The following is a 25,253-nucleotide window of genomic DNA, read 5'->3' as shown; positions in this document are numbered from 1 at the left end:
ATCTTAATACTTTTCAAAGTACCAACTTTTGGGGTTATTGATTTTTTTGGTATATTCATTTGTCTATTTTATTAATTAATTCTTGTTTTTATTATGACCTCCTTTTAATATATTTTGATTTGTTACACTTTTTTTCCTTTTTATATTGATGCTTAATTTATTATCTTTCAGGTTTTCTTCATTGAATTTTTAAAAATATATACATTTAAAGCTGTAACATAAACAGTGTAAACATGGCTATAGTTGTATCCTACATGATTTGGTATGTAGTATTTTCATTGTTATTTAGCTCAAAATTTGTTTAAAATTCCATAGTAATTTCTTCTTTCACTAATGGGTTATTTATAAGTGCAGTTTAAAATGTTCAAACATGGGGTTTTCTAGTTACTAATTTTTTATTATTAATATCTAGGTTATTGTATTATGGTCACAGAACATATCCTGTATTAAAAAATATATAAAAATTGAAAGAATTGTGCCATGAATTCTCATAGACATACTACCTACCTTCTACAATTAATCTTTTTGTTTTTTACTTAGCAATGTGTGTATCTGTTTCTCTACCTTTCTGTTTTTTTGGCGCATTTTAAAGACTATTGCAAACATCACTTCACTTGACCTCTAAACATAATAGCATGTCTGTTATTAACTAGAGTTCTGTACTCATGTTTTTAATAAGCACATAAATACAGTGAAAATGCACAAACCTTGTATGTAACTTTTAAAAGTTACATCCAGTGAAATGTACAAATCTTGTGTACAATTCAGTGTTTTGACAAAATACATATCTGTGACCCAAACTTATATCAAGATATGGGACATTGACCATTACTTGAGAAAGTTCTCTCATGATCCTTCCCAGTTGATACCTGCCCTGCTTCCTGATTTTTTTTCACCCATCCAATCGTTTTGCCTGTTCTGGAATTTCATATAGAGGGAATCACACATTATGCACCCTTTTTAAAATGGGCTTTTCACTCACCATGATGCTTTTGAGATTTATACATGTTGTGTTTATTAGTAATTTTATTGTTGAGTGCTTTTCCAGTGTATGAGTACATTGCAGTTTCTTTGTTCATTCTCTCATTGATGAATACCTGGGCTGTTTCCAATTTTGGGCTGTTATGAGTAAAATTTCAGTGGACATTCTTGTACAAGTCAGTTAGTAGATATGTTTTTATTTCTCTTGTCTAAATATCTAAGGATGCTGGGTCAGGAAGAAGATCTAGCTTTAATTTTTTAAGAAAGTGCCAGACCTTTTATCCAAAATGGCCTAATACATTTGTTTATTAATTTTAGTTAATTACTTGTTTAAAATCTTTTAGACCTTTACTGATATTTTGACTGTTTCGTCAGTTACTGGGAAGGGTACATTAAATTTTCCACGATGGTGTTGATTTTGTAAATTTCTCCTTATAATTCTTTCAGTTTTTGCTTTATATATTTTGAAGCTTTATTACTCTCCTGGAATATTGGTCTTTTAAAATGCGAATGTGGTGAGCTTTATGTTGAGTAATCTTTTTGCTGCTTCTGCGATAAAGGCTATTGTGTTCTGATATATTGTGATCGTCCCACAGAAGGTACCCCCCCCCCCCATATTTGGTTTGGACATTGAGACTGATGGTGCCAAGAGAGTATGAAACACAGATAGCGAGAGAATATGAAAGGCTTATTATTCACAAAATGAGGCTTTCTGAGGTTTGCAGGGCTGATTCCCAAGGAGGTGTGAACATGGCTTGAGAGAGCAGGGAAGGGAGATTGGCTTGCTTATATAATTTTATGAGTGTGGGTAAAGTAAGGGAAGCATTTGTGCAAGCTGGGTCTTGCTTGGCTAAAACTTCCCTTGGCACCATAGCGGGGAGTAATAGAACTATTTGGTGCTTTATTTATAGTGAAGCCAAGGTATCCTTGCCAGTCTGTTTCACAAATCACTTAACAATTAACTTCATTAAAATCTTTTCTCCTCTATTGTGCACTTCCAGTGTTCAGTCATTCACGTGAATAATGATATTGTCTTGAAATAGTGTTAGCAGAGAAGGTGGTGAGGAGTAGTTGGAGTCTAGATTTGTTTTGAAAGTGGTTACAGCAGGGGTCACTGAGAGATCATGTCAAATATGAGGAAAAGGAGTCAAGGATAGCTCTGAGGTGTTTGGTGGAGCAGCTAGAAGAATGGAGCTGCCATATACTAAGCTGAGGGAGCCTGAGAAAGGCACATGTATGCGTCCCCAGCACATATGTGTGTGTATAAAAACACCAGTCTTCAGAGTGCAACTCGATGAGCTTTAACAAATCGATATAGTTGTGTCAGTGCCACGTCAGTCGAGATACAGAACATTTCCATCACTCCAGAAAGTGTACTCACGCCCCTGTGCAGTCAGTCTCTCATGATCCTCTAGCTCCAGGTAACCACTGATCCGTTTTCTGTCGCTATAGTTTTGCCTCATTTCAAATTTCATATGAATGAAATCATGAGGTTTGTGGTCCCATTGTATTAGCATAATAGTTTTGAGATTCATCTAAATGTTTGCTCATATCAGCAGTTTGCTTCTTTGTCATCTTGAGTGGTATTTCATTGAATGGATAAGACATAATTTGTTTATGCATTCACTAGTTAGTGGACATTTGGGTCCAATTTTTAGGTATTTTGAATAAAAACCTGTTGTAAATGTTTGCATACAGGTCTTTGTGCATATGTCTTCCGTTCTCTTGTGTAAGTACTGAAGAGTGGGATTGCTGAGTTATTTGTAGTTATATATTTAACTTTATAAGAAACTTCTATACTGTTTACCAAAGTGATACTACCATTTACAACCCACTAGCAGGGTATGAGAGTTCCAGTTACTTCACATCCCCACCAACACTTGGTATTGTTAGTCTTTTTAATTTTAGCTATTCTGGAATTGTAGTGATATCTTATGGTTTTTATTTGCATTTACCTGATGACTGATGATACTGGGTATCTTTTTATTTCAGTATTTGCCAGTTATATATCTTCTTTGGTGAAATGTCTGTTCATACTTTTTGTCCATTTTGAAAACTGGGTTGTTTGACTTCCTATTATGGAATTATAAGAATTTTTTTTTTATATATTCTGGATATTTGTTCTTTCTCTGATACGTATTTTGCAAATATTTTTCCCCTAGTTGTGGCATACTTTTTCATTTTTACAGTGTCTTTTAAAAAGCAGAGATTTTAAATTTTGATGAAATACAATTGATCAACGTGTTCTACCTAAGAGATCTTTGTCAAGTTCAAGATCACAAAGGGTTTTCTTTTGTGTTTTTTACTAGATATTTAGTTTTGGCTCTCATGCTCAGATCTATCATCTATTTGAGTTAAAGTTCATGTGTTGTGAAGTAAGGGCTGAGATATAAAAAAAAATAAATCTATAATTGTTCTTTGGTTTGAAAGATTTTGCTCTCCCCATTGAATTACCTTGGTGCCTGTGTTGAAGAGTCAGTGGACCATATATGTATGAGTCAACCTTTGGACTTTATTCTGTTCCATTGACGTATATTATGTTTAACACCATGCTCTGTTGATTATTGTAGCTTTGTAAATCAGGCCGTGTCAATCCTCCATCATTTGTTTTTGTTTATTTTGCTTTCAAAAGTTTTGGACTATGCTGGGTCCTTCACGTTGCCATGTAAAATTTAGAGTCAGCTTGTCATTTTATTAAGAAAAAGCATGTAGGGATTTTAATTGGGGTTGCATTACATCTATAGAGGGGAAAATTGAGCCTTTAACAATATTGAGTCTTCTAATTTATGGACATCGTGTATTTCAGCATTTGGCATCCTGCAACTTTGCTGAATACACTTATTCTTGTAGATTTTTGGTAGGTTCCTTCTTATTTTTGGTATTTTTGGTAGATTCCTTCTTCTTTTCTGTATAGATGATCATATGTTATGCTCATGCTAATAAATATTCTTCTTCCTTTTCAATCTATATACCTTTTAGTATTTTCTTTGTATTATTGTACTGCTAGGATCTCTGGTACAATACTGAGTAGAGGTAGTGAGAACAGGCATTCCTGCCTTTTTTTCCTTATTTTAGGAGGGAAAGCTCCAGTCTTTTAATTACTGTAATACTACATTAGTGGTATGTTTTTTTAGATGCATTTTATCAGGTAGAGGAAATTCACTTTTATTCCTAGTCTGCTGAGTATTTTTCATGGATAATGTTGAATTTTGTCAAATAGTCTTCTGCATCTATTGAGAAGATCAGTTGTTCCTTTATTTTTTTGATTCCCTAAAATGATGAATGGCATTGACTTTCAGATGTGAAGCCACTATTGTATTCTTGAATAAACCCCACTTGGCCATAATGTATTATCCTTTTCATGTATTGTTAGAATTTAGATGCAAAAATTTTGTTAAGAATTTTTATGTTTATGCTCATAAAAGATATTGGACTATAGTGTATTTTTCTTGTAATGTCTTTGTCTGGTTTTACAGTCTGGGTACTGGTAAAATGATTTGGGGAGTGTTTCATCCTATTCTATTTTCTGTAAGAGTTTGTGTAGAATTGGTATTCTTTCTTTCTTAAATGTTTGGTAGAGTTCACCAGTGAAACTGTCTGGCCCAGAACCTTCTTTGTAGGAAAGATTTTGACTATGGCACTTATTTTCTTTAATAAATGTTAGCAATATTCAAATTATCAGTTTCTTTTTGAATGATATTTGGTAGTTTGTGTTTTTAAGGAATTTATCCATATCATTTAAGATGTTAAACTTATCAGCAAAAAGCTGTTCATTATATTCCCTTATTTTTAAAAAATATTTTAAATCTCTGGTGATATCTCCTCACATCTGATATAAGTTGTGTCCTATTTTTCTTGTGTCTGACTAGAGATTAATAGGTTAATCAATTTTATTTACCTTTTCAAACAACCAGCTTTTGTTTCTTGTTTTCTGTCATATTGATTAATCCTTTTTTTGTTACATTTCTTTTCTTCTTTGAGTTTTATTTGCTCTTGTTTTACTGATTTCTTAAGGTGGAAGACTAGATCATTGAATTGAGATTGAGACCTTTTTCTTCTTTTTAAAAATATAAATATTGTTATAAATTTCCTTCTAGGCCAGTAGTTCTCGAACTCGATGCATAAGAATCACCTAGAGGGTTGTTAAAATAGATTGCTATGCCATAATCCCTGATTTTCTTATTCATTATGTCAGGATTGGTGCCAGGGAGTTTGCAGTTTTAAAAAGTTTCCGGGTAATGCCAGTTGATGCTTCAGCAAACCACTGTTGAGAATGGCTGCTTTAAATACTGCTTTAACTGTATCCCACACATTTTGAAATGCCTTTTTTGTTTCCATTTAGTTCAAAATGTTTTCTAAATTTTTTTGTTTTGTTTTGTTTTCCTTTGGCTGCTGGGTTGTTTAGTAGTATTTTGTTTGAGTCAAACATGTGAAGATTTTTCTGATATCTTTTTTGCCATTATTTCTGGTTTAATTCTATTATCAACAGAGACTATATTTTTTACAGTTAAAATTTTTCTTGAGTCTTATTTTCTGACCCAGAATATGGTTTACCTTGGTGAATGTCAAATATGAATCTGAAAATATGTGTATTCTGCTGTAGTTGGTTGTGGTGTTCTATAAATGCCAATTATATTATGGTTGATGGAGTTATTCAAGTCTTCTATATGTTTACTGATATTCTGTTCAGTATTTTCCTTAGTTCTTGAAAAACCAGTGTAGAAACCCCCAGTTATGACTGTGGATATAGCTGTTTCATTTTTAAGTTCTATTGGTTTTTGCTTCACTCGTTTATTTTTAATTTTTTAATAATTAAAAAAATAAATTTTAATTGAAATATAGTTGATTTACAATGTTGTGTTAATTTCAGGGGTACAACAAAGAGATCCAGTTCATATATATCTATTTTTATATCTATTCAGTACATATATATCTATTTTTTTCAGATTCTTTTCCCTGATAGGTTATTACAAAATATTGAGTATACTTCTCTGTGCTATACAGTAGGTCCTTGTTGGTTATCTATTTTATATACATGCTCAACTCATTTAGATATTCTATTATTGGGTGTTCACACAATTAGAATTGTTGGCTCCAGTGATAAATTGTCCTCTTTCATTCCAAGTTTCCTTCTGTTGCCATTTTCCTTCTATCTGAAGAACTTATTTTAGTATTTCCTTTAGAGTAGGTCTACTGGCTGTGGATCAGCTTAAAATTTTTTTTTTTTTTTTTACATCTGAGAATCTATTCATTTTACATTCGTCCCTAAAGGATATCTTTGCTAGATATAGAATTCTGAGTTATAGCTATTTTTATCGTTATAGTTATTTTTCAGCACTTCCTTCTGTCCTGAATGGTTTCTTAGGAAAAAATCATAGTCATTTGAACTGTTGTTCCCTAGGTGATTTGTTATTTTTCTGTACCTGCTTCTGAGATATTTTCTGCACTTTTAGTTTTTAGCAGTTTCATTGTGGTGTGAATTTCTTTGAATTTATCACGTTTGTGGTTTGCTCAGCTTCTTGCATCTGTAAGACTATTAATTTATTAAAATACTTTTAAATTTTATTTCGGTAGAGGTTACTCCAGGGTTTACAATATGCTTATTTAGCTTTTCAGATTCTACCTTTAAATAATGTTCTACCACTTCACATACAGTGTCAGGAACTCAGAATAGGATCCCTGCATCTCCTTCTTTTCATTTGTGCTGATATTGTATCTCATATGTTATGAAAACCATAATAAGTTGTTATAATTTTTGTTTTTATCATTTACTGGGAGGGAAGATGAGAAATGACACCTTTAATATTTACCCACATAGCTACCATTTCCTATACTCCTTATTTATTTATATAAATCCAGATTCTGTCTGGTTTCAAGTATCATTTTTATTCCGCTTAAAGAACTTTTTTTGGTCATTTTTAAAAAGGGCAAGTCTGCAATAATATATTCTCTCTGCATTTTTTTGTTTTGTTTTTTGTTTTTTCCTTTATCTGAAAAAGGTTTTGTTTCACTTTTGGAAAATATTTTGTGGGATATAGAATTCTACTTTAATAGTTACTTTTTGGTATAGAATTCCAGGTTGATGGGTTTTTTTCCCTTTCTCAGTAGTTTAAAAGTGTAACATCATTGTCTTCCTACTTGCATGCTTTCTGTTGAGAAGTCAACTGGCTTTCTTATTTTTTGTTCTTCTACCTGTTCATCTTCATCACTTCATGCTATTCCTTGGCATGGGTTGCTTTATTTTTTTTTTTCTCCTGCTTGTATATCATTTATCTTCTTGGTTTTGTGGATTTATAGATTTCATTAAATTTGAGAAACTATTTTTTCAAACATTATTTCTGTCCACCTTACCCCATCACCACTTCTGAAAATCTTATCTTACTACATTAGACTACTCGATATTGTCATACAGGTTCCTGATATTCTGTTCATTGTTTTTCAGGGTTTTTGCTTGTTTTTTTTTCCCGTGCTTTATTTTGCATAGTTTCTGTTTCCATATTTTAAATTCGTTGTTCTTTTCTCCCATAGTGTCTAGTCTTGTGTTAATTCTATTCAATGTATTTTTCATTTCCAGGAGTTCTGTTTGAGTCTTTTTTATGTCCCATTTTTCCCTTTTCATGTTCATGTTTTCTGTAACATTATTGAGCATATTTGGGTATATTTACAATAGCTTTTAAAAAATTCTCTTCTTTTAATTCTTTCTTTGTTATTTCTATCTCTTTCTATTGATTGATTTTTCTTCTTGTTGTGGGTCGTATTTTCTTTGCCCTCTATGCTTGTTGATTTTTCAATGCATTTTGAACATTGTATGTTTTTACCTTGTTGGCTGCTGGACTTCGCTGTATTCCTTTAAAGAGCGTTGGACTTTGTACTAACATGGGGTTAAGCTTCCAGTATAAGCATTTTGGGGTTGCTTCTGAGGTCTGTTAGAGTGGATCCAGAGCAGCTTTTAGTTTACGGCATCATTGTTTTTAAGAACAAATTGAAACCTAAATGAGTCACAATATAGTTATTTAAATTGAGTTATGTGTCATCAGTACAATGGAATTTAGCTGATAAAAAATAATAAATGGCACATGAACAGATGCCCCAGATGTTAAGTGAAAAAATAATTGTAAAATAGCATGATTAAAAAAAAATTTTTTTTTTAATAATTACTTCTTAGTTGAAAATATGGCATGATTTTTTGTTACAGATATTTACAGGTATTTAGTACATGCAAGTCGTATACATTTGTATATTGTCATGAAATATTCAGAACTATCATTTGAAAGTATTCTGAGCATAACAGTTTGTGAAAGATGCCTCTATGTAGTGGGCTAGGGGAGAAGGTAACATTCACTTTTGCATTGTACACCTTTTTATTGCTACAGTATTTTTTGCTAAGAAATATGTTTATCTTTTTTGAATAAAAAGACAATGAAAAAAAACACAAAACCCTTCAGTTTGGCCATATATTTATATACATACATAGCTTTAATATGTGGTTGAAGTATATTAAAGAAGTTGTTCCTGATAAGTTATTATTAACTTCATTCTTTGGAAATTACCTCCAAAATGTAATGCCCATTAGTTACAAGAGTACTCTGAAATTTCTTCAGATATGTTTAGTTTTTCTCTAAGTAAAATTGGCTTTAACAACTCCTTTTTGATACTTCGTTTATGACTACTCTTATGACTGTTTAAGTATCACACTCTTCACTACCTTAAAATTGTGTAAATATGAAGAATTTTTAAATATCATTTTTATTTTCTGTTACTTGCTTTGAGTATTTTCAACAGGCCATCTAGGATGTCACAGTTGAGGTGACAGGTTAGAGGGAAGATGGACTTGTAGTCTGGGTGGATATTTAAAGACTAATAACAGATTTCTGTATAGTTGATCTTTATAATCTAAATGTTTTAAGGCCAAGGATATGTTGTTTTTTTTCTTCGTGTTCTTAAAAGCATGACTTGCATATGATTGGGGCTTGTTTTAGTGAATTTGCCATAGAAATAAGAGTCCCTTCTAGATAATCTAGCAGAATGGGACTTTATAATATAGGGAGTTAATTACAAAAATACTAGAGATACCAAAATGAGGGGATCATGCAGAAATCTGGGGCTACTGCATACCCAGGCTGGAGCTTAGGACCACATTTGTAATTGAGCTACTTACTGTAGGTGCTGCTGCTGCCACTGAGCAGGTGTTACCCCTGCTGTTGCTGCTATAAAACCACCACTGCCATTACCTACTGTGGTCAGCTGTCTGTTCCTTCTGTTAGAGAAGAAAGCAGAATGTCTTTCTTCCTTTTGCCTTCTAAACTCTCCCTAGTACTTTCATTGGTGGAATTCCACAGTAACACAGCTGTCAAGTGAGTTTAAAAAAATTTAATTTTTATGTTTTTATCAGTAACACAAAGGACTCTTAGAAGGGACAGTGGGACTCATACCGAAGAGATAAAGGACCAGCACGGTGGTAAAAACTGTTAAGGGCAAGAGTCATATCTTAATTTTAAATCTTAATATCAGTGACCAACTCAGAGCCTGGGACATAATAGGCTCTCATAAACTATATGTTACATCTTTTTTTTCAGGGTTATTTACAAATACAGAAATGTATGTGAGAATAAAATTTTAGTTTTCTCTTTCTACAAAAACTTCAGTATTTCAGAGTTTCATTAAAATCTGAAGAAAGACTGTCTTACTCAACTTTAATCCCTAGCACCCAGCATAGTAACTAGCACATATTTAATAATTGGTTTTTTATTAAATGATTATTAGTTATGCTTTACTCATAAAACGTCGTATGAGAATGAGCTTGTTGGTAGTTGGGTGATATATTAGTTTTATTTTTAAATACTATTTGGGTTAATGATTTATCTTCTTTCTCCTACAGCATCAAACACTTGGCTTGTTCCAGAAACTAAAGGAGCTATTGTTCAAGGTGGATATGGCCATACCAGTGTGTATGATGAAATAACAAAGTCCATTTATGTTCATGGAGGCTATAAAGCATTACCAGGCAACAAATACGGATTGGTAGATGACCTTTATAAGTATGAAGTTAACACTAAGACTTGGTGAGTAGATTGGGCAGAAGTACATTGTACATCTTGTACCGGTTATTTCACATATGCAAGAGTTTCTCTAGGGTACATACCTAAAAGTGAAATTGCTATGTCTGAGGATATTCATATCCTCAAGTTTACTGCCTGTTGCCTAATTGCTTTTCAAGTCACCTTGAGAATGTACACTTCCAGCAGCAGGGTATGAGTGTCCCTATTTCTTTGTAGTTCCACCAGCACTTGGTAATTGTGAGGATATTTTCCTTTTGCCAGTGCAATGGATATGAATGGTATTTTACTGATATTTTAATGTGCATACCCTGATTGCTGTAGTGAAAAAGCATATTTTTGTGTTTTCATTTGCACTTGTGTTTTCTATTTAGTGAATTGCTTATTCATACCGTAATTTTCTCTTTATGTTTGAAATATTGATTTTTCATTTACTGATTTTTCTAGGTATATGAGTTTTAAAATAGAATTTTTGTTGTACTTATTTTCTCTTGTAAAACCTGGGAAATGACTCCTTTTTTGTTTTAAAACACTAAATATTCTTTTAAACTTATATGAAATTATGTGTTTAAATGAAATACAGTTTTCCACAAAATTGTCATTTGTTCCATCACCTTCAGATTCACTTTCAAACATATATTCTAATTTATACTTTATTTGAAAAAAGAAAGATGAAATTAAAAAAATGAAGACTTTTCCTTTGAGTAATTTTGGTAATTTTCTTTTTTTTTCTTTTTCTTTTTTCTTTAGTTAACTAAAATGCAGTGTTATATTTTAGTAGAAAGGCTAATTTGTTGAGCTATTAGTAAATGTGTGTTTGGAGAAATTCTTTTTCAGTGGTTAAATGGATTATTATGGACTAATATGTCTGCTGAGAAAAATAAGAAATTGCATCTTTTTAAGGCATCAGAGGACTATAAAGACAGTGAGAATTTGTTGGTCAAGATTTAGGAGAGAGAGCATGACAAGGGAGGTATGATTGGCATTTTGTGCAGCTTTTTTCCTTGAGACAATTATAAATCCTGAAAACTGCCTGAGAAACTGAGCAGAGCTTTTGTCAATCAGTATGGAGGACCAAAATGGATTTCCAGGTGTGCCAAGGAAGAGGGTCTTGTTACACACTTAACAATGTAATCTGGTTCCTGAAGTTCTAAACCTATGAGTGAGAATAAGCTTATCTTTGAATCATCATGGTCTTTGATTGGTTTTGGTGATCTGCCCATAGCCTAATGTGTGGGAGAGCAAATGTAAATCCTCTCTTGAGGAAGATAGTATCATACAGACCCTCAAATTATTTCATGTACAGTATCTGTTACAAAACAAAAAATAATAAGGCTTAGAAAAAGAAAAGCCATGAAAAAAACCCAGCCATTTGAAAATTACCTATAGGATAATGGTATTTTCAGACAGAGGCTTTAAAATACTTAGGATTTTATGATTTTCCTACCTTTAAGATATAAGGTAGGAAAATATTAAAACTGGAAGCTTTTACTAAAGAATCCAGTGGAAATTATAGAAATGGAAAATAGAGTAAATGAATTAAGAATTCTTTGGATGTGTTTAACAGGTTAGACACAGCCGAGGGGGGGATTAATGGGAAATGGAAGATGGATCAGAAGGAAATACACATATTGAAAGAAAGACAAAGAATGAAAAATAAAAGAGGGAAAGAAATATAAGGGACATGTGGAAATGTTCTAACATGCATGTAATTGAAGGCCAGAAGAAGAGGATTGAGAAGAGAATGTAGAGCACTATTTGAAGCCTTAAATGACTGAGAATTTTCAAAAGTGACAAAAGATAGCTAGCTACAAATGGAAGAAATTCCAAGAGTACCAAGGGGGTGAGTACAAAGAAACTTACATTGAGAAATACCATTGTAAGACTTATGAAAACTCAAATAGAGTGAGAAAAGCAGCCAGACAGGAAAAAGGCATATTCTCTTTAAAGGAGAAACACTGAGAACTAGTTTTTTAACTGAAAAAAATGGAATCTAGAACACATGGTGTCTTCAGATGGCTGAAGGAAAATAATCATCAGTGAAATTCTTCACCTAGTGAAAAACCCTTAAAAATGAAAGCAAAACATGGACTTTTAAGAAGAGTGAGAATTGGATTTTACAACAGCAGACCTGCAGTACAGCAGATACTAAACAAATGAATAAAATGGTAAATAAATCTTCAAAATACTGAAGTGGAAGGAAAATGATCCTATATGCTGGAAGTAATAGAGAAATGAAAAGGATTATTATATAATGCCATAATAGCAATAGAAGCTTAAATATATACAAAATTTAAATGCATGATAATAGCAGCACATAAATCAGGAGGAAGCGTAAATGGTGTTCATCATTACTAAGGTCCTTGTATCATATGGGAATTGATAATAAACTGATTTATAGTAGACACTAATAGTTAAGGATTTATATTGTAATCATTAGGTGACAACAAAAATAAAACACTATATATCCAGCGAGTGAATAGAGGGAAAACATGAGGATACTACTTAATGCATTTGGAAGAAAACAAGAAAGGAATGGAAAGGGAACAAAGTTGGAGCAAATATAAAGAAAGATGGTATATTTAATTGAAAATATGTCATAATTACACTAAACGTGAGGAAGTAAATATTCCACTTACACTAAATATAAAAGACAGATATTCCAGTCAAAAGGTAAAAATTTTTGGACTGGGTATAAAAATAAAACCTAGCCCTATGCTGCTTAGAAAATATTCAAAAAGTATAAAAGTATTTAGAACATCTGAAAGTAAAAGGATGGAAGAAAGATATATATTATGCAATCACTAAACAAAAGAATGTTGGTATAAGCTATGCTGTTATCAGACAAATAAGAATTTAAGTCAGGCATCTACCTGGAAAATATAACAGTTCTGAGTTTAAATATACCTTATAGAAAAAAAGAACTATGTTAAGTAAAGCTAAAATTGACAGAAGAAAATGGGACAAACCATAGTGTGATATTTTTAACCCTGTTATTTTGGTAGCTGGTAGTACTTGAAGACTAAAACCCAGTAAAGTTATAAAAGATTTGAAATGCATAATTAATAATTTTGTTTTCTTTGGTATTTGAGAGCATATTATCTTATGACTGAAGAATATATGTTAATAATATACGTTATTCTCAAGTACATATGTAATATTTTTCTAAAATTTACTATGTACTGAATTTTAATGCAAGTCTTAACAAATTTAAAAAGATTGAAATCATACTAGTAAGTTACTAGTCTAGTTACTTTTGTGTTCACTGTGGTTGATTACTATTTAACCACACAAAGTCTAGTTACTTTGTGTAACTAATAACTAGAATTAATAACCTCCTTAAAACTAATTGGTCAAAGAAATTATACTGAAAATTAGAGAATATTTAGTATTGAATAATAACACTTGAAGATGATTATGATGCTGCCAAGAGGGACATTTACAACTTCAAATGCATTTGTTAGGAAAGATTTTAAAAAGCCTGAAAATCTGTGGTCTAAGCATAACCTCAGGAAATTAAAAAAAGAACAACAGATTAATTCCAAAGAAAGGATAAAGTAAATAAAGAAAGGGAGAAGAAAGAGAATAGGAGATAGAGCAAAAATTAGTGAAATAGAAAACAAACATATGATAGATGATATATATGATGTGAGATATGATCCGTATAGTCACCAAAAAACAACAAAGTTGGTTGTTTGTAAAGAGTAACAGATAATTCCCCACCCAGATTTAGAAACAAAGATTACAGTTGGCCCTCTGCATCTTTGGATTCAACCAACCACGGATTTAAAATATTCAAAAAAATTCCAGAAAGTTCCAAAAAAGCAAACCAAACTTGAATTTGTCATGTGCCAGCAACTGTTTACATAGCATTTACGTTGTATTGGGTATTATAACTAACCTAGAAATGACTTAAAGTATACAGGAGGATGTGACTAGGTGATGTGCAAATACTATGCCACTTTATATAAGGGACTTGAGCATCTCTGGATGTTGGTATCTGTGGGCTCCTGGAACCAGTCTCTCGCAGATACTGAGGGATGGCTGTATACTCAAATAACCCAAATCCAGAATGAAAAAGGACATTACAGACATTAAGGTCTACAGACATTAAAGGATAATAAGAGCATATGATAAGCAACTGTATGACAGTAAATTTAAAAAAATCAAATGAACCATGTCAGATTTCTAGGAAAATGAAACTTACCAGAATTGATACATGAAAAAGGGAAAACTGGAATAATCTTATAGTATAAAAATAGAATCTATACCTGAAACCCTCTGCTCTTAAAAAACAAACACAAACAAAACAAGACGAAATAAAACCCCAAACTCTCCAGGCCCAGATCACTTTATTGGTGAATTTGCTCAAACATTTAAGAAGTACATATTTAAGGAATAACACCAGTCCTTCACAAACTTTTAGGGAAATAATTATTTTGTAATTTATGGGGCTAACGAAACTGTGATACAAAAATGTGAAAAAGATATTACAGGTAAGGAAGTTATAGTGTTATCTTTTTCATGAAAATAGATACAAAAAAAATCAGGTGAATCCAGCAATTTATGAAAAGAATAATACATCATTTGGGTTCACTCTAAGAATGTAAGGTTAATTAAAAATTCATAAAATCAGGATAATTAACACATTAAAAGAATAAAGAAGTAAAGGCATATAATCTTCTCAAATGATGCATAGAAAAGTTTAGATAAAATTTAACATGTATTCATGATAAAAACTCAAATACAGTAGGAAGAATAGCAAACTATTCATGTGGTAAAAGGTAGAAACCAACAAAAACTTTACTGCAAACGTTATAGTGTAATGTTGAAAATTTTTCCTTTAAGGTTAGGAATGAATAAGAGTGGCTACTATTACCATTTCTATTCAACATTGTATTAGAATTCCCAGTCAGTGCAATAATACAGTTAAAGTAAAAGGGACTAACAAAATATAAAAGATATATGGGTAATAGGTTGCTAGATATAAGGTCAATATAAAGAAAACCAATCAAGTATAATTCTGTATACTAGGAACAATTAGAAAATGATAATTTAAAAACAATGCAATTTAAGTTATCGTCAGAACATCAACAACCTGAGAAGTAAATGTAATGACATATATGCAGGATCTTTTCATGGAAAACTCAAAAACCTTGTGAGATATTGAAGACCTAAGTAAATGGAAGATATAATATAATGATAATTAATTGAAATACTCAACATTATAGAGTTATCTATTCTGTCCAAATTGATCTTTAGATTTAATGTAATCCGAAAACAAAATTGCAGGAAGTATTTTTCTTTTAGAAATTGACATGCCTATTTTAAAATTTATATGAAAATGCAAAAGACCAATTACAGCTAAACCAAACTTGTGCAGAAGAACAAAGCTGGAAGACTTCTCTACTAGATTTCCTGAATTTGAAGTTACAGTAATTAAGTGTTGCTGCAGAGATAGGGACATAGGCCGTTGTAGCAAATAGAAATTCCCCAGACAAGATCTACACATTTATCGGCAATTAGTTTATAACAAAGTTGGCACTACCGAGTCGTTTTTTCAATAAATTATTCTGGGTCAATTGGTATACCGTTGAAAGAAATGAACTTCGGGCCTTGCTTCACATCATACACAAAAATTAGTTTCAGATCAATTGTAGATCTGAGTATGGAATGTAAAATAATAAGTATTGTAGAAGATAACAGAGGTAAATATCTTTGCTTTTATTGGCAAAGACATTAAAAATAGGATTTAAGTATTACTCTTAATAAAGGAAAAATGATAAACTGAACTATGTATGTCTAAAAATATCACTGAGAAGGTGAAAAAGCAAGCTGCAGTGTAGGAGATATTTGCAACTCATAAAATCAACAAAGATGTCTATTCTGGAATATGTAGAGAAGTACTACAAATCAACAAGAAAATGTCAGATGACTCAGTAGAAAATGGGCAAGTGACTTGAACAAAAGGATATCCAAATGACCAAAACACATATTAAAAATTGTTCAGCCTTACTAGCCACAAGGTAATTTAAATTAAGATAACATTCAGGTACCATTACACATCCACTTAAATGGTTAAAATTGACAAGACTGCTAATCCAACTGTGTATAAATCGGTAGAAGCATTCTGAAAAAACTTTTGACAGTTTCTGCTAGATTTAAATATTCACACACACATATGTAATGTATGTTTCCTATGAAATATTTTCATTACATATTTAACAAATACATATATGTATGCAGTACAAATATAGTATACATATATATCATATTTCAGACACTCATTATGCAGAGAAATTGTCAAGAATAAATGTCATAAATAGCATGTTCGTCAGTATTTAGTAAAATATAACTAATAACATATTTATAAAATTGTCATATCATTTTTCCAAAACCTCTGACAGCTACGTTTTTAAGAAATCACAAAAACTTGATAGTTTCATAAACTAGCTTTGAATACTTTAATGTAAAAATAACTCTCATTATATCAAATTTAAGAAGCTAGAAGAAATCATTTCATGTAACTGGATTAGCATCATATGAAAACATATTTCAATTATATGTGATTTCAAAGATTTTTTAAAGTACGAAATTAATATAGTACCACAGAAGCATTATTCAAAACATCTTGTATTTATAGGGATTCCCATTTCTCAAAAATGATTCCTTTTGTCTTGTTAGGATGTTATATTAATTAGTGCTATATTATCCTTTGCTAAGAGACTTTAAATTTGCTGTAATGATTTTGGGTACCAGGGCCATTATGGTCTTGATTTCTTAGCCTTGTTAAATAAGCTGTCTCATAACGTTTTTTGCACATGTATGTTTGTAGAGCTTGTAGTAGGAGCCCACATCTTCATTTTTCTTCTATGTCAAGGCTTTTCTGTGATAGTGGAGGCCTCAGATTTTCTTGTCCTATTGTTGAAGTTGCTTTCTCTATTATTGTGCTCCTTGAAAACACAATAATAAAATCATCATATGTTTTAACACATAAGGAACATATTAAACGTTATCATTTACAACTTGCAGCTGTAATTATAAATTTGGTATTTTTTCCAGTTTTTTCAAGTTACAAAAGATTTCAACTATACTTCTAGAAAGATTAAAAAAGGAAAATGGTGAGCCTAATGTTTCCTCATGATTAGATTCAGGGTTTGCATTTTGGTGCAACACTATCATGTGTTCTCCTATGATTTTTTTTTTAAACTTTTACTGAAATAAAGTTCATATAACATAAAATTCTCCTTTTTAATCATTTAAAGTGTACACTTCAGTGGTTTTTAATATATTCATAATGTTATACAACCATCACTAATTCCAGAATATTTCCACCACCCCAAAAAGAAATCGTACTTTCCTATACACTTTCCCTCCGTTTCCTGGAAACCATTAATCTACTTTCTGTTCCTATAGATTTGCCTGTTCTCAATATTTCATATAAATAGAATGTACAGTATGTGACCTTTTGTATATGGCTTCTTTCACTTAGCATAATTTTTCAAATTTCACCCATGGTATAGTATGTTTCTGTACTTAATTCTCTTTATGGCTGAAGAATATTCCATTGTAAGAATATATCTGATATTGTTAATCCACTCATCAGTTGATGGACATTTGGGTTGTTTTCAGTTTGGGCTACTATGAATGAGGCTGCTGTGAACATTCATGTAGAGGCTAACTTTCATATCTTGGTTAAAATAATGGTTAAAGTAATGGTTAAAGTGTTTCCAGGTTGCTCCACTGTAAAGATACTACTTTTCCTTTGTAAATGAATAAACACCTTGTGGGGATACTTGTAGATTATGTAAATATTCTGTTTCTCATTAAACTTTTACACACTAGTTTTAGCATCCTTTCGTCCTTCTTGTGAGAAACAGTTATTACTATGATGGTTACCAAATGGTGATATTATAATTTTTCTTGTAAATATTATTCCTTGTAAATATCCCAAGTTGTATGTTCACTTATATCAGTATGAATTGATGGATTTTTATTTTAGTCACTGTTCTGTAATCAATTACTATTCTTTATTTTGGTGCTCAAATTGTCCCAGATTTGGCTGCTGTAAGTTTCTTTCAGTAAGGCCTCTGTATTCTTTAGACATGTCCCCAGTCATTCTTGTACATTTCTGCACTTTCTGGCACAGATGCAAAAAAAAAAAAAATTCTGTTTATATTCTTGTAGTTTCCCTGCTGGAGTAAATTATTTCCCCAAGGAACCTAGATTACTTTTAGTAGAGAATGGTATTTGAAAACCAAGATTAGGGGACTAGGTATCTTTACCTTTATTACCTTTTTGATGTGTTTGCAGACACTCTCAGAAGATAGATAGAGCCAGAAAATTTACAAACATATTTATTTATAGAACTGGGTATATATCTCTATCTCTCCATATCTGTCTGTCTGCCTAAATTGTGTAATGATGTAATACAACATTACAGGATTTATTTTAGACTTCCTATCTTCCATATTTGTAAATTCCTTTTGAAGGTGAGAAACCTGGATCCCCTTTTACAATTCATATATTTTTAAAAATTATCTGCTTACCAGGTACTAGGGGTTGGGTTTATTTATTACAGTAAAGATACCAACTGGAAAAGCAACTGCAGTTTTTATCACCACCATTTTGTTTTGTTGTCTTTTAACTAATAGACCATTTTTTAGAACAGTTTTAGGTTTAAAGAAAAGTGAGCAAAAATTATGGAAAGTTCCCAAATTACCCCCATATCTCCCCCACCTCAGGTCCCTCTCTTATTAACATCTTGTGTTAGTGTGGTACATTTGTTACAGTTGATGAGTCAATATCGATACATTATTATTAACTAAAGTCCATAGTTTACATTAGGATTTACTTTTGTGTTGTTGGTCCAATGAGTTTACACCATGTATAATGACATATTCCACCACTACTGTATCATACAGAACAGTTTCAGTTGCCCGAGAAATCATGTGTGCTTACCTCCCTCTCTGCCCAACCCCTGGCAATCACTGATATTTCTACTGTCTTCGTTGTTGTTGCCTTTACCAGAATGTTGTATAGTTGGAATCATACAGTATATATCCTTTTTTAGATTGGCCTTCTTTCACATAGCAATTTGCATTTAAGGTTCCTTCAAGTCTTTTCATGGCTTAATAGCCCATTTCTTTTATCACTGAATGATATTCTCTTGTATGGACGTGATACAGTTGTTTATCCATTCACCTATTGAAGAACATCTTGGTTGTTTCCAGGTTTTGACTATTATAGATAAATTTGCTATAAACATCCATTTGCAGTTTTTTGCACGGACATAAATTTTCAACCAATGAGCGCAGTTGTTGGATTGTGTGGTAAGCGTTTATTTTTACGAGTCTGTTTAGTTCTGTAAGAGTGGGTGTACTATTTTTCATTCCCACGAGCAATGAATGTTGCTCTGCATCCTTGCTAGCGTTTGGTGTCAGTGTTTTGAATCTTAGCCATTCTAACAGGTAGTGGTATTTCATTGTTTTAATTTGTAATTCCCTAATGACCTGTCATGTTGAGCATTTTATCATATGCTTATTTTGCCATCTGTATGTCTTCTTTGGAAAGGTATCTATCTGTTCAGGCCTTTTGTCAATTTTTAATCGGGGTTTTGTTTTCTAATTGTTGACTTTTATGAGTTCTTTGTATATTTTGGATTCAGGTCTTTTATCAGATATTTGTTGCAAATATTTTCTACGAGTCTGTGGCTTACTGTGTCATTCTCCAAAAGGTGTCTTTCACAGAGTAAAAGTTTTTAATTTTAATGAAACCCAACTTATCATTTTTGTTTGTTTGTTTTATGAATTGTGCTTTTGGTGCTGTATCTAAAAAGTCATCAGCAAACTCACGGTTACCAGATTTTCTCCTATGTTATCTTCTAGGAGTTTTGCAGTTTTGCATTTTACATTTAGGCCTATAATTCATTTTGTGTTAATTTTTTGTAAAAGGTGTAAGATCTGTCAAGCTTTTTTTTTTTTTGCATGCGTGTGTCCAGTTGTTTCAGCATCATTTATTGAAATGGCTGTCCTCTCTCTCTTGAGTTGTTTTTATTCTTTTGTCAGAAGTTAGTTGACTATATGTGGGTCTGTTTCTGGGCTCACTATTCTGTTCCATTGATCTATGTGTCTGTTCTTTCCCCAGTACCACACTGTTTTAATTATTGTAGCTTTATAGTAAGTCTTGAAGTCAAGTAGCATCAGTTCTCTGAATTTGTTCTTCTCTTTCAATATTGTGTTGGCTGTTCTTGCAAGAATTTTGATTGGGATTGCATTGAATATATAGACTAAACCAGGAAGAAGTGACATCTTGACAGTAGTGAATCATCCTATCCATGTATTATATATGAACTATCTCTTCATTTACTTATTTGATTTCTTTCATCAGTTTTGTAATTTTCCCAAATTAGATCTTATACATATTTTGTTAGATTTATACCTATTTTAGTTTGTGTGGGTGCTATATAAATGGTGTTGTGTCTTTATTTCAAGTAGCCATTGTTCATTGTTGATATGTAAGAAAGCAAGTGACTTTCACGTATTAACCTGGTATTTTGCAACCATGCTATAATTATTTATTAGTTCCAGGAGTTTTTTGTGTGTTTGTTTTTTGTTTTTTATTTGTTGTTGTTGATTGGTTGGGATTTTCTACATAGGCAATCATGTCATGTGCGAAAAAAGACAGTTTTACTTATTCCTTCCCATTTTATGTATCTTTTATTTCTTTTCCTTGTCTTATTGCACCAAGACTTCCAGTAAAATGTTGAATAGGAGTGGTGAGCGAGTACATCTTGCCTTGCTCTTTTTCTTAGAAGGAAAGGATCTTGCCATTTTCTTGCCATTAAGTATAATTTTTTTGATAATTTTTTTTATCAAGGTGAGGAAATGCCCCTCTATTTCTAGAGTTATTATTCCTAGAGTTTCAAGAATACTTTATATATTCTACATATAAATCCTTTATCAGATACATGATTTGCAGATATTTTCTCCCATTATATATGTTGTTTTTCACTTTATTTTTAGTATCCTTCGAAGCTCAGAAATGTTTAATTTTTAAGACCATTTTATCTGTTATATATTTTGTCACTTATGCTTTTGGTGTCATATCCAAGCATCCGTTGCCTAACCCAAGGCAAGACATATTTACTTCTATAGTTTCTCCTATGAGTTTTATCACTTGTAGCTCTTACATTTAGGCCTTTTATCAATTTTTAGTTATTTTTTACATATAAGGGAGGGGTTCAGTTCCTCTGTTTTGTATGTGGATATCCAGTTGCCCCAGCACCATTTGTTGAAAAGAGTATTGTTTCCTTTCTTTGAATTTCTGAGTCTTTGAATTGGCTATTCTGGGTCCTTGAATTTCCACATGAATCATAGGATTAGTTTGTCAATTAAAAAAAATCCAGCTGGGATTTTATGGAGAGTGAGTTGAATCTGTAGATCAGTTTGGAGAATATGGCCATCTTAACAATATTTTGTTTTCAAATCCATGAAAATAGGGTATCCTTTCATGTTTTTAGGCTGTCTTTAATTCCTCTCCTCAATATTTTCTAGTTTTCATGGTATAAATTTTATACTTGTTTCATTAAATTTATTTCTAAATACTTTATTCTTTTTGATACTATTGTAAATTGAATTGCTTATTATTTTTATCTTAGGATTTCTCATTTCTGGTTATAGAAATACAATTTATTTTTGCATATTGTTCTTTTAACTTCCAAACTTAATAAACTCATTTATTATTTCTAGCAGTTTTTTGTGGATTTCTTTGAATTTCTATTTACAAGATCATGTCATCTGCAAATAATGAGAGTTTTACTTCTTCCTTTCCAATCTAGATGCATTTAATTTTATGGTCCTGCCCATTTTCCTTCTTATAATCTCGAATACAAAGTTGATTGGAAGTGACAAGAGCAAAAATCCTTGTCTTATTCCTGATCTTAGAGGGGGAATATTTAATCTTTCACCATTAAGTATGATGTTAGCTCTGGTTCCTTTTTGTTTTGTTTTGTTTTTCTTTTTTGTAGATATCCTTCATGTTAGTTTTCTATGACTGCTGTAACAAATTACCACAAACTGTGTAGCTTGTGGAAAGATATCCTCTCCTAGGTCTGGAGGCCGGAAATCCAGAATTAAAGTGTGACCACAGCCATGCCCCCTCAAGAAGTGCTAGGGGAAATTCCTTTCCTTGCCTCTTCCAGCTTTGGCTGTCAGTATTCCTGGGGTTGTGGCTGAATCACTCCAGTTGCCTCCACGGTTACATTACCTCCTCCTTTTTTCTGTGTCTTTTATAAGGACACTTTTCATTGGATTAGGTCTGCTGCACAATCCAGAATGAGTTCCTCATCTCAAGAGCCTTAATTTAATTACATCTGAAAAGACACTTTTTTCCAAATAAGGTAACATTCACAGGTTCTGGAGATTAGGACATGGATGCATCTTTTGGGGTGGGGCACCATTCAGCCACACCAAGTTGAGGAAGTTACCTTCTATCTCTATTTTGTTGGGTGTTTTTATCATGAAAGGGTGTTGGATTTTGTCAAGACTTTTGCTGTATCTATTGGATATATATACAGAAGTGGGATTGCTGGATCCCATGACAGTTCTTGGTAGTTCAATTTTTAATTTTTGGGAATGTCCATACTGTTTTCCAGAATTGGCTATACCAATTTCCATTCCCACCAGTAGTGCAGAAGGGTTCCCTTTTCTTCATATCTTTGCAAACACTTATCTTTTTAAAATTAAATTTAATTATTTTAAATTGAAATATAATTGACATATGACATTGTATTAGTTTTAGGTGTACAACATAATGAATTGATGTATGTATGTATTGTAAAATGATTACAACAGTAATTTAGTTAATATCCATCATATACATAGTTATGAATTTTTTTTCTTGTGATGAGAACTTTTAAGTCCTTAGCAACTTTCAAACATATTACAGTGTTGTTAACTGTAGTCACCATGCTGTATGTTACATTCCCAGGACTTACTTGTCTTATAACTAGAAGTTTGTGCCTTTTCACCACCTTTACTCTTTTCACCCACCTTCCACCACATGCCTTTGGTGGCCACCTACCTATTCTCTGTATCTATAAGTTCATTTAAAAACATTTTTATATTCTACATTATTAGTGAGATCATACAGTATTTGCCTTTCTCTGACTTATTTCACTTAGTGTAATGCCCTCAAGGTCCATCTGTGTTATTGGAAATGGCAGGATTTCTTTTTTTTATGGCTGAATAATATTTCCCTTTGTGTATATATCTTTATCCAGTCATCCGTTGTTGGACATTCAGGTTGTTTCCATGTCTTAGTTATTGTAAATAATGCTGCAGTGACTATGGCGGTGCAGATATCTTTTTGAGGTTGTTATTTTGTTTCCTTTGGATAAATACTCAGAAGTGGAATTGCTGGATAATTTGGTAGTTCTGTTTTTTGAGGAACCTCCATAACATTTTCCACAGTGGCTATACCAGTTTTTACTCCCATCAACAGTGCACAAGGGTTCCCTTTTCTCCCCATCCTCACCAACACTTATTTCCTGTTTTTGATAATATCCGTTCCAACAGGTGTGTGTGTATGTGAGGTGATATCTCATTGTGGTTTTGATTTGCATTTCCTTGTTGAGTGATGTTGAGCCCTTTATCATGTACCTGTTGGCCCTCTGTTTGTCTTTGGAAGAATGTCTAAGATCCTCTGCCTATTTTAAAACTAAATTGTTCTTTTTTTTTCTATTGAATTATATGAGTTTTTATATATTTTGGAGGTTGAATTTTCTGTATCCCACAAAGCCAGGCGTGGTACTGAGAGCCTCTCATTTATTTTCCCCAGGGCAGTGTCTGAAGTGTTCAGGGTTGTGCACATTCTGCCATGGCAGCAGCGTTGAGCCGGCTGTATGTGCGTGTTCGTGCATGACCTGCAGAAGCTCACATGTGACGTCTGCAGGGGTGTGTGGGGGGTGCTGGCTGTGTGGGGCAGGGATTTATGCATTGTTGGGAGCATGCATGTGCTAGTTGGGTGAAGCTGAAGGTAATACACCCTATGAAGTTTATGGGTGGGCCTCTCAGAAGAGTTCATGAGGTGTAGTTAGTAGAAACCTTAGCTCTGTTGGGTTTTGTACTGTGGTTGCTGTGAGCTCCCTTTCCCCTCCTCTGCTCCTCCTGTCATTTTTTTGAGTGGGGTGAGAAAGAAGTGGGTTTCTTGGGCATCATCCTGCTTGGCCGTGGAAGCTAGACACTTACTAGGCTCTCATTTTCCCCCATAGGAAAAAAAGCAGATTGCAGGGGTTTCTCTTGGCGGTGAGCTGTTGCCTTGGGGGATGGGGGTGATGTGGTAAAGTGAAACTGTTCTTCTTTCCCTCTTCAGTCCTGTTCTTGGAGTTTTTGCTCCAAGTGGTGCTAGGACTTCTCTGCTGGATGGATGGGCACCCACAAAGGTAATCCTGTCTCTGAGTAGGTGACAAAATTAGTGCTTCTATGGGAGAATGAAAGCAGTGTCAACTGAGAAAAAAATGCACAACCTAAAAGTTGAGGGTTATGTTTTATTCAGTAGACAAATCTGAGGACTTAAACCCGTGACACAGCATCTCAGATAACTCTGAGAGACTGCTCCAAAGAGGCATGGGGGGAGCCAGATATATAGGAGTTTTTGCAACAAAGACCAGGTAGTCAGAACATCAAAATATGACTGTTAATTAAAGAAAACCAGATATCTCAAGTTAAGGAATTTAGTGCTTTTCTATGTATGGAAAGATGCAAAGTCTAGGCTCATTGAAATCATTCCTTTGATATGCACCTCAGCTATCTGGGGCCAGTATCCTGTGCTTCTCATCCTGAGTCTCCTCAGGGTGCACCATCAGGGTGGCTGTAGCGGCAGGCATTCTGAGTTCCCTCAGGGCTCACCGAAGTGGTTGCAATGCAGTGGCTGGATGGCTGCAACTTGCTTTGTTTACTGATATGGCAGGCAGTGTTTTTTATTCACAGTAGGAAACTTATTCCACCATCTTGTTGATGCCTCTTCCTGTATCCTCATATTCTGACTTTAAAAAAAATTCAAGTTTCCATATGCCCTCCCATTGCCTTCTGACCTTTATTGTTTCTAATGAGAAGTCAGCCGTTTATCTCATTGGGGTTCTCTTGTATGCAAAGAACCTTCTTTCTCCTGCTGCTTTCAAGATTTTATCTTTGGTCTTCAATATTTTTACTATGT

The 25,253-nt window shown here is 32.8% G+C and overlaps 1 protein-coding gene across 2 annotated transcripts in view; it reads left to right on the top strand.

The window, feature by feature from the left end:
• The window catches only part of ATRNL1 (attractin like 1), a 734,504-nt gene that overhangs the window by 88,294 nt on the left and 620,957 nt on the right, over positions 1-25,253 (top strand). For both annotated transcript variants that reach the window (XM_057736176.1, XM_057736177.1), the window contains exon 9: positions 9,860-10,043. In XM_057736176.1, coding sequence (XP_057592159.1) covers positions 9,860-10,043 — 184 coding nt within the window. The remainder of the gene's footprint in view (positions 1-9,859; positions 10,044-25,253) is intronic.

Source organism: Hippopotamus amphibius, chromosome 5 (assembly GCF_030028045.1).
Source record: "Hippopotamus amphibius kiboko isolate mHipAmp2 chromosome 5, mHipAmp2.hap2, whole genome shotgun sequence".
Lineage (NCBI taxonomy): Eukaryota > Metazoa > Chordata > Mammalia > Artiodactyla > Hippopotamidae > Hippopotamus > Hippopotamus amphibius.
The sequence above is the reverse complement of the archived record's forward strand: the minus strand, read 5'-3'. Positions and strand labels throughout refer to the sequence as shown.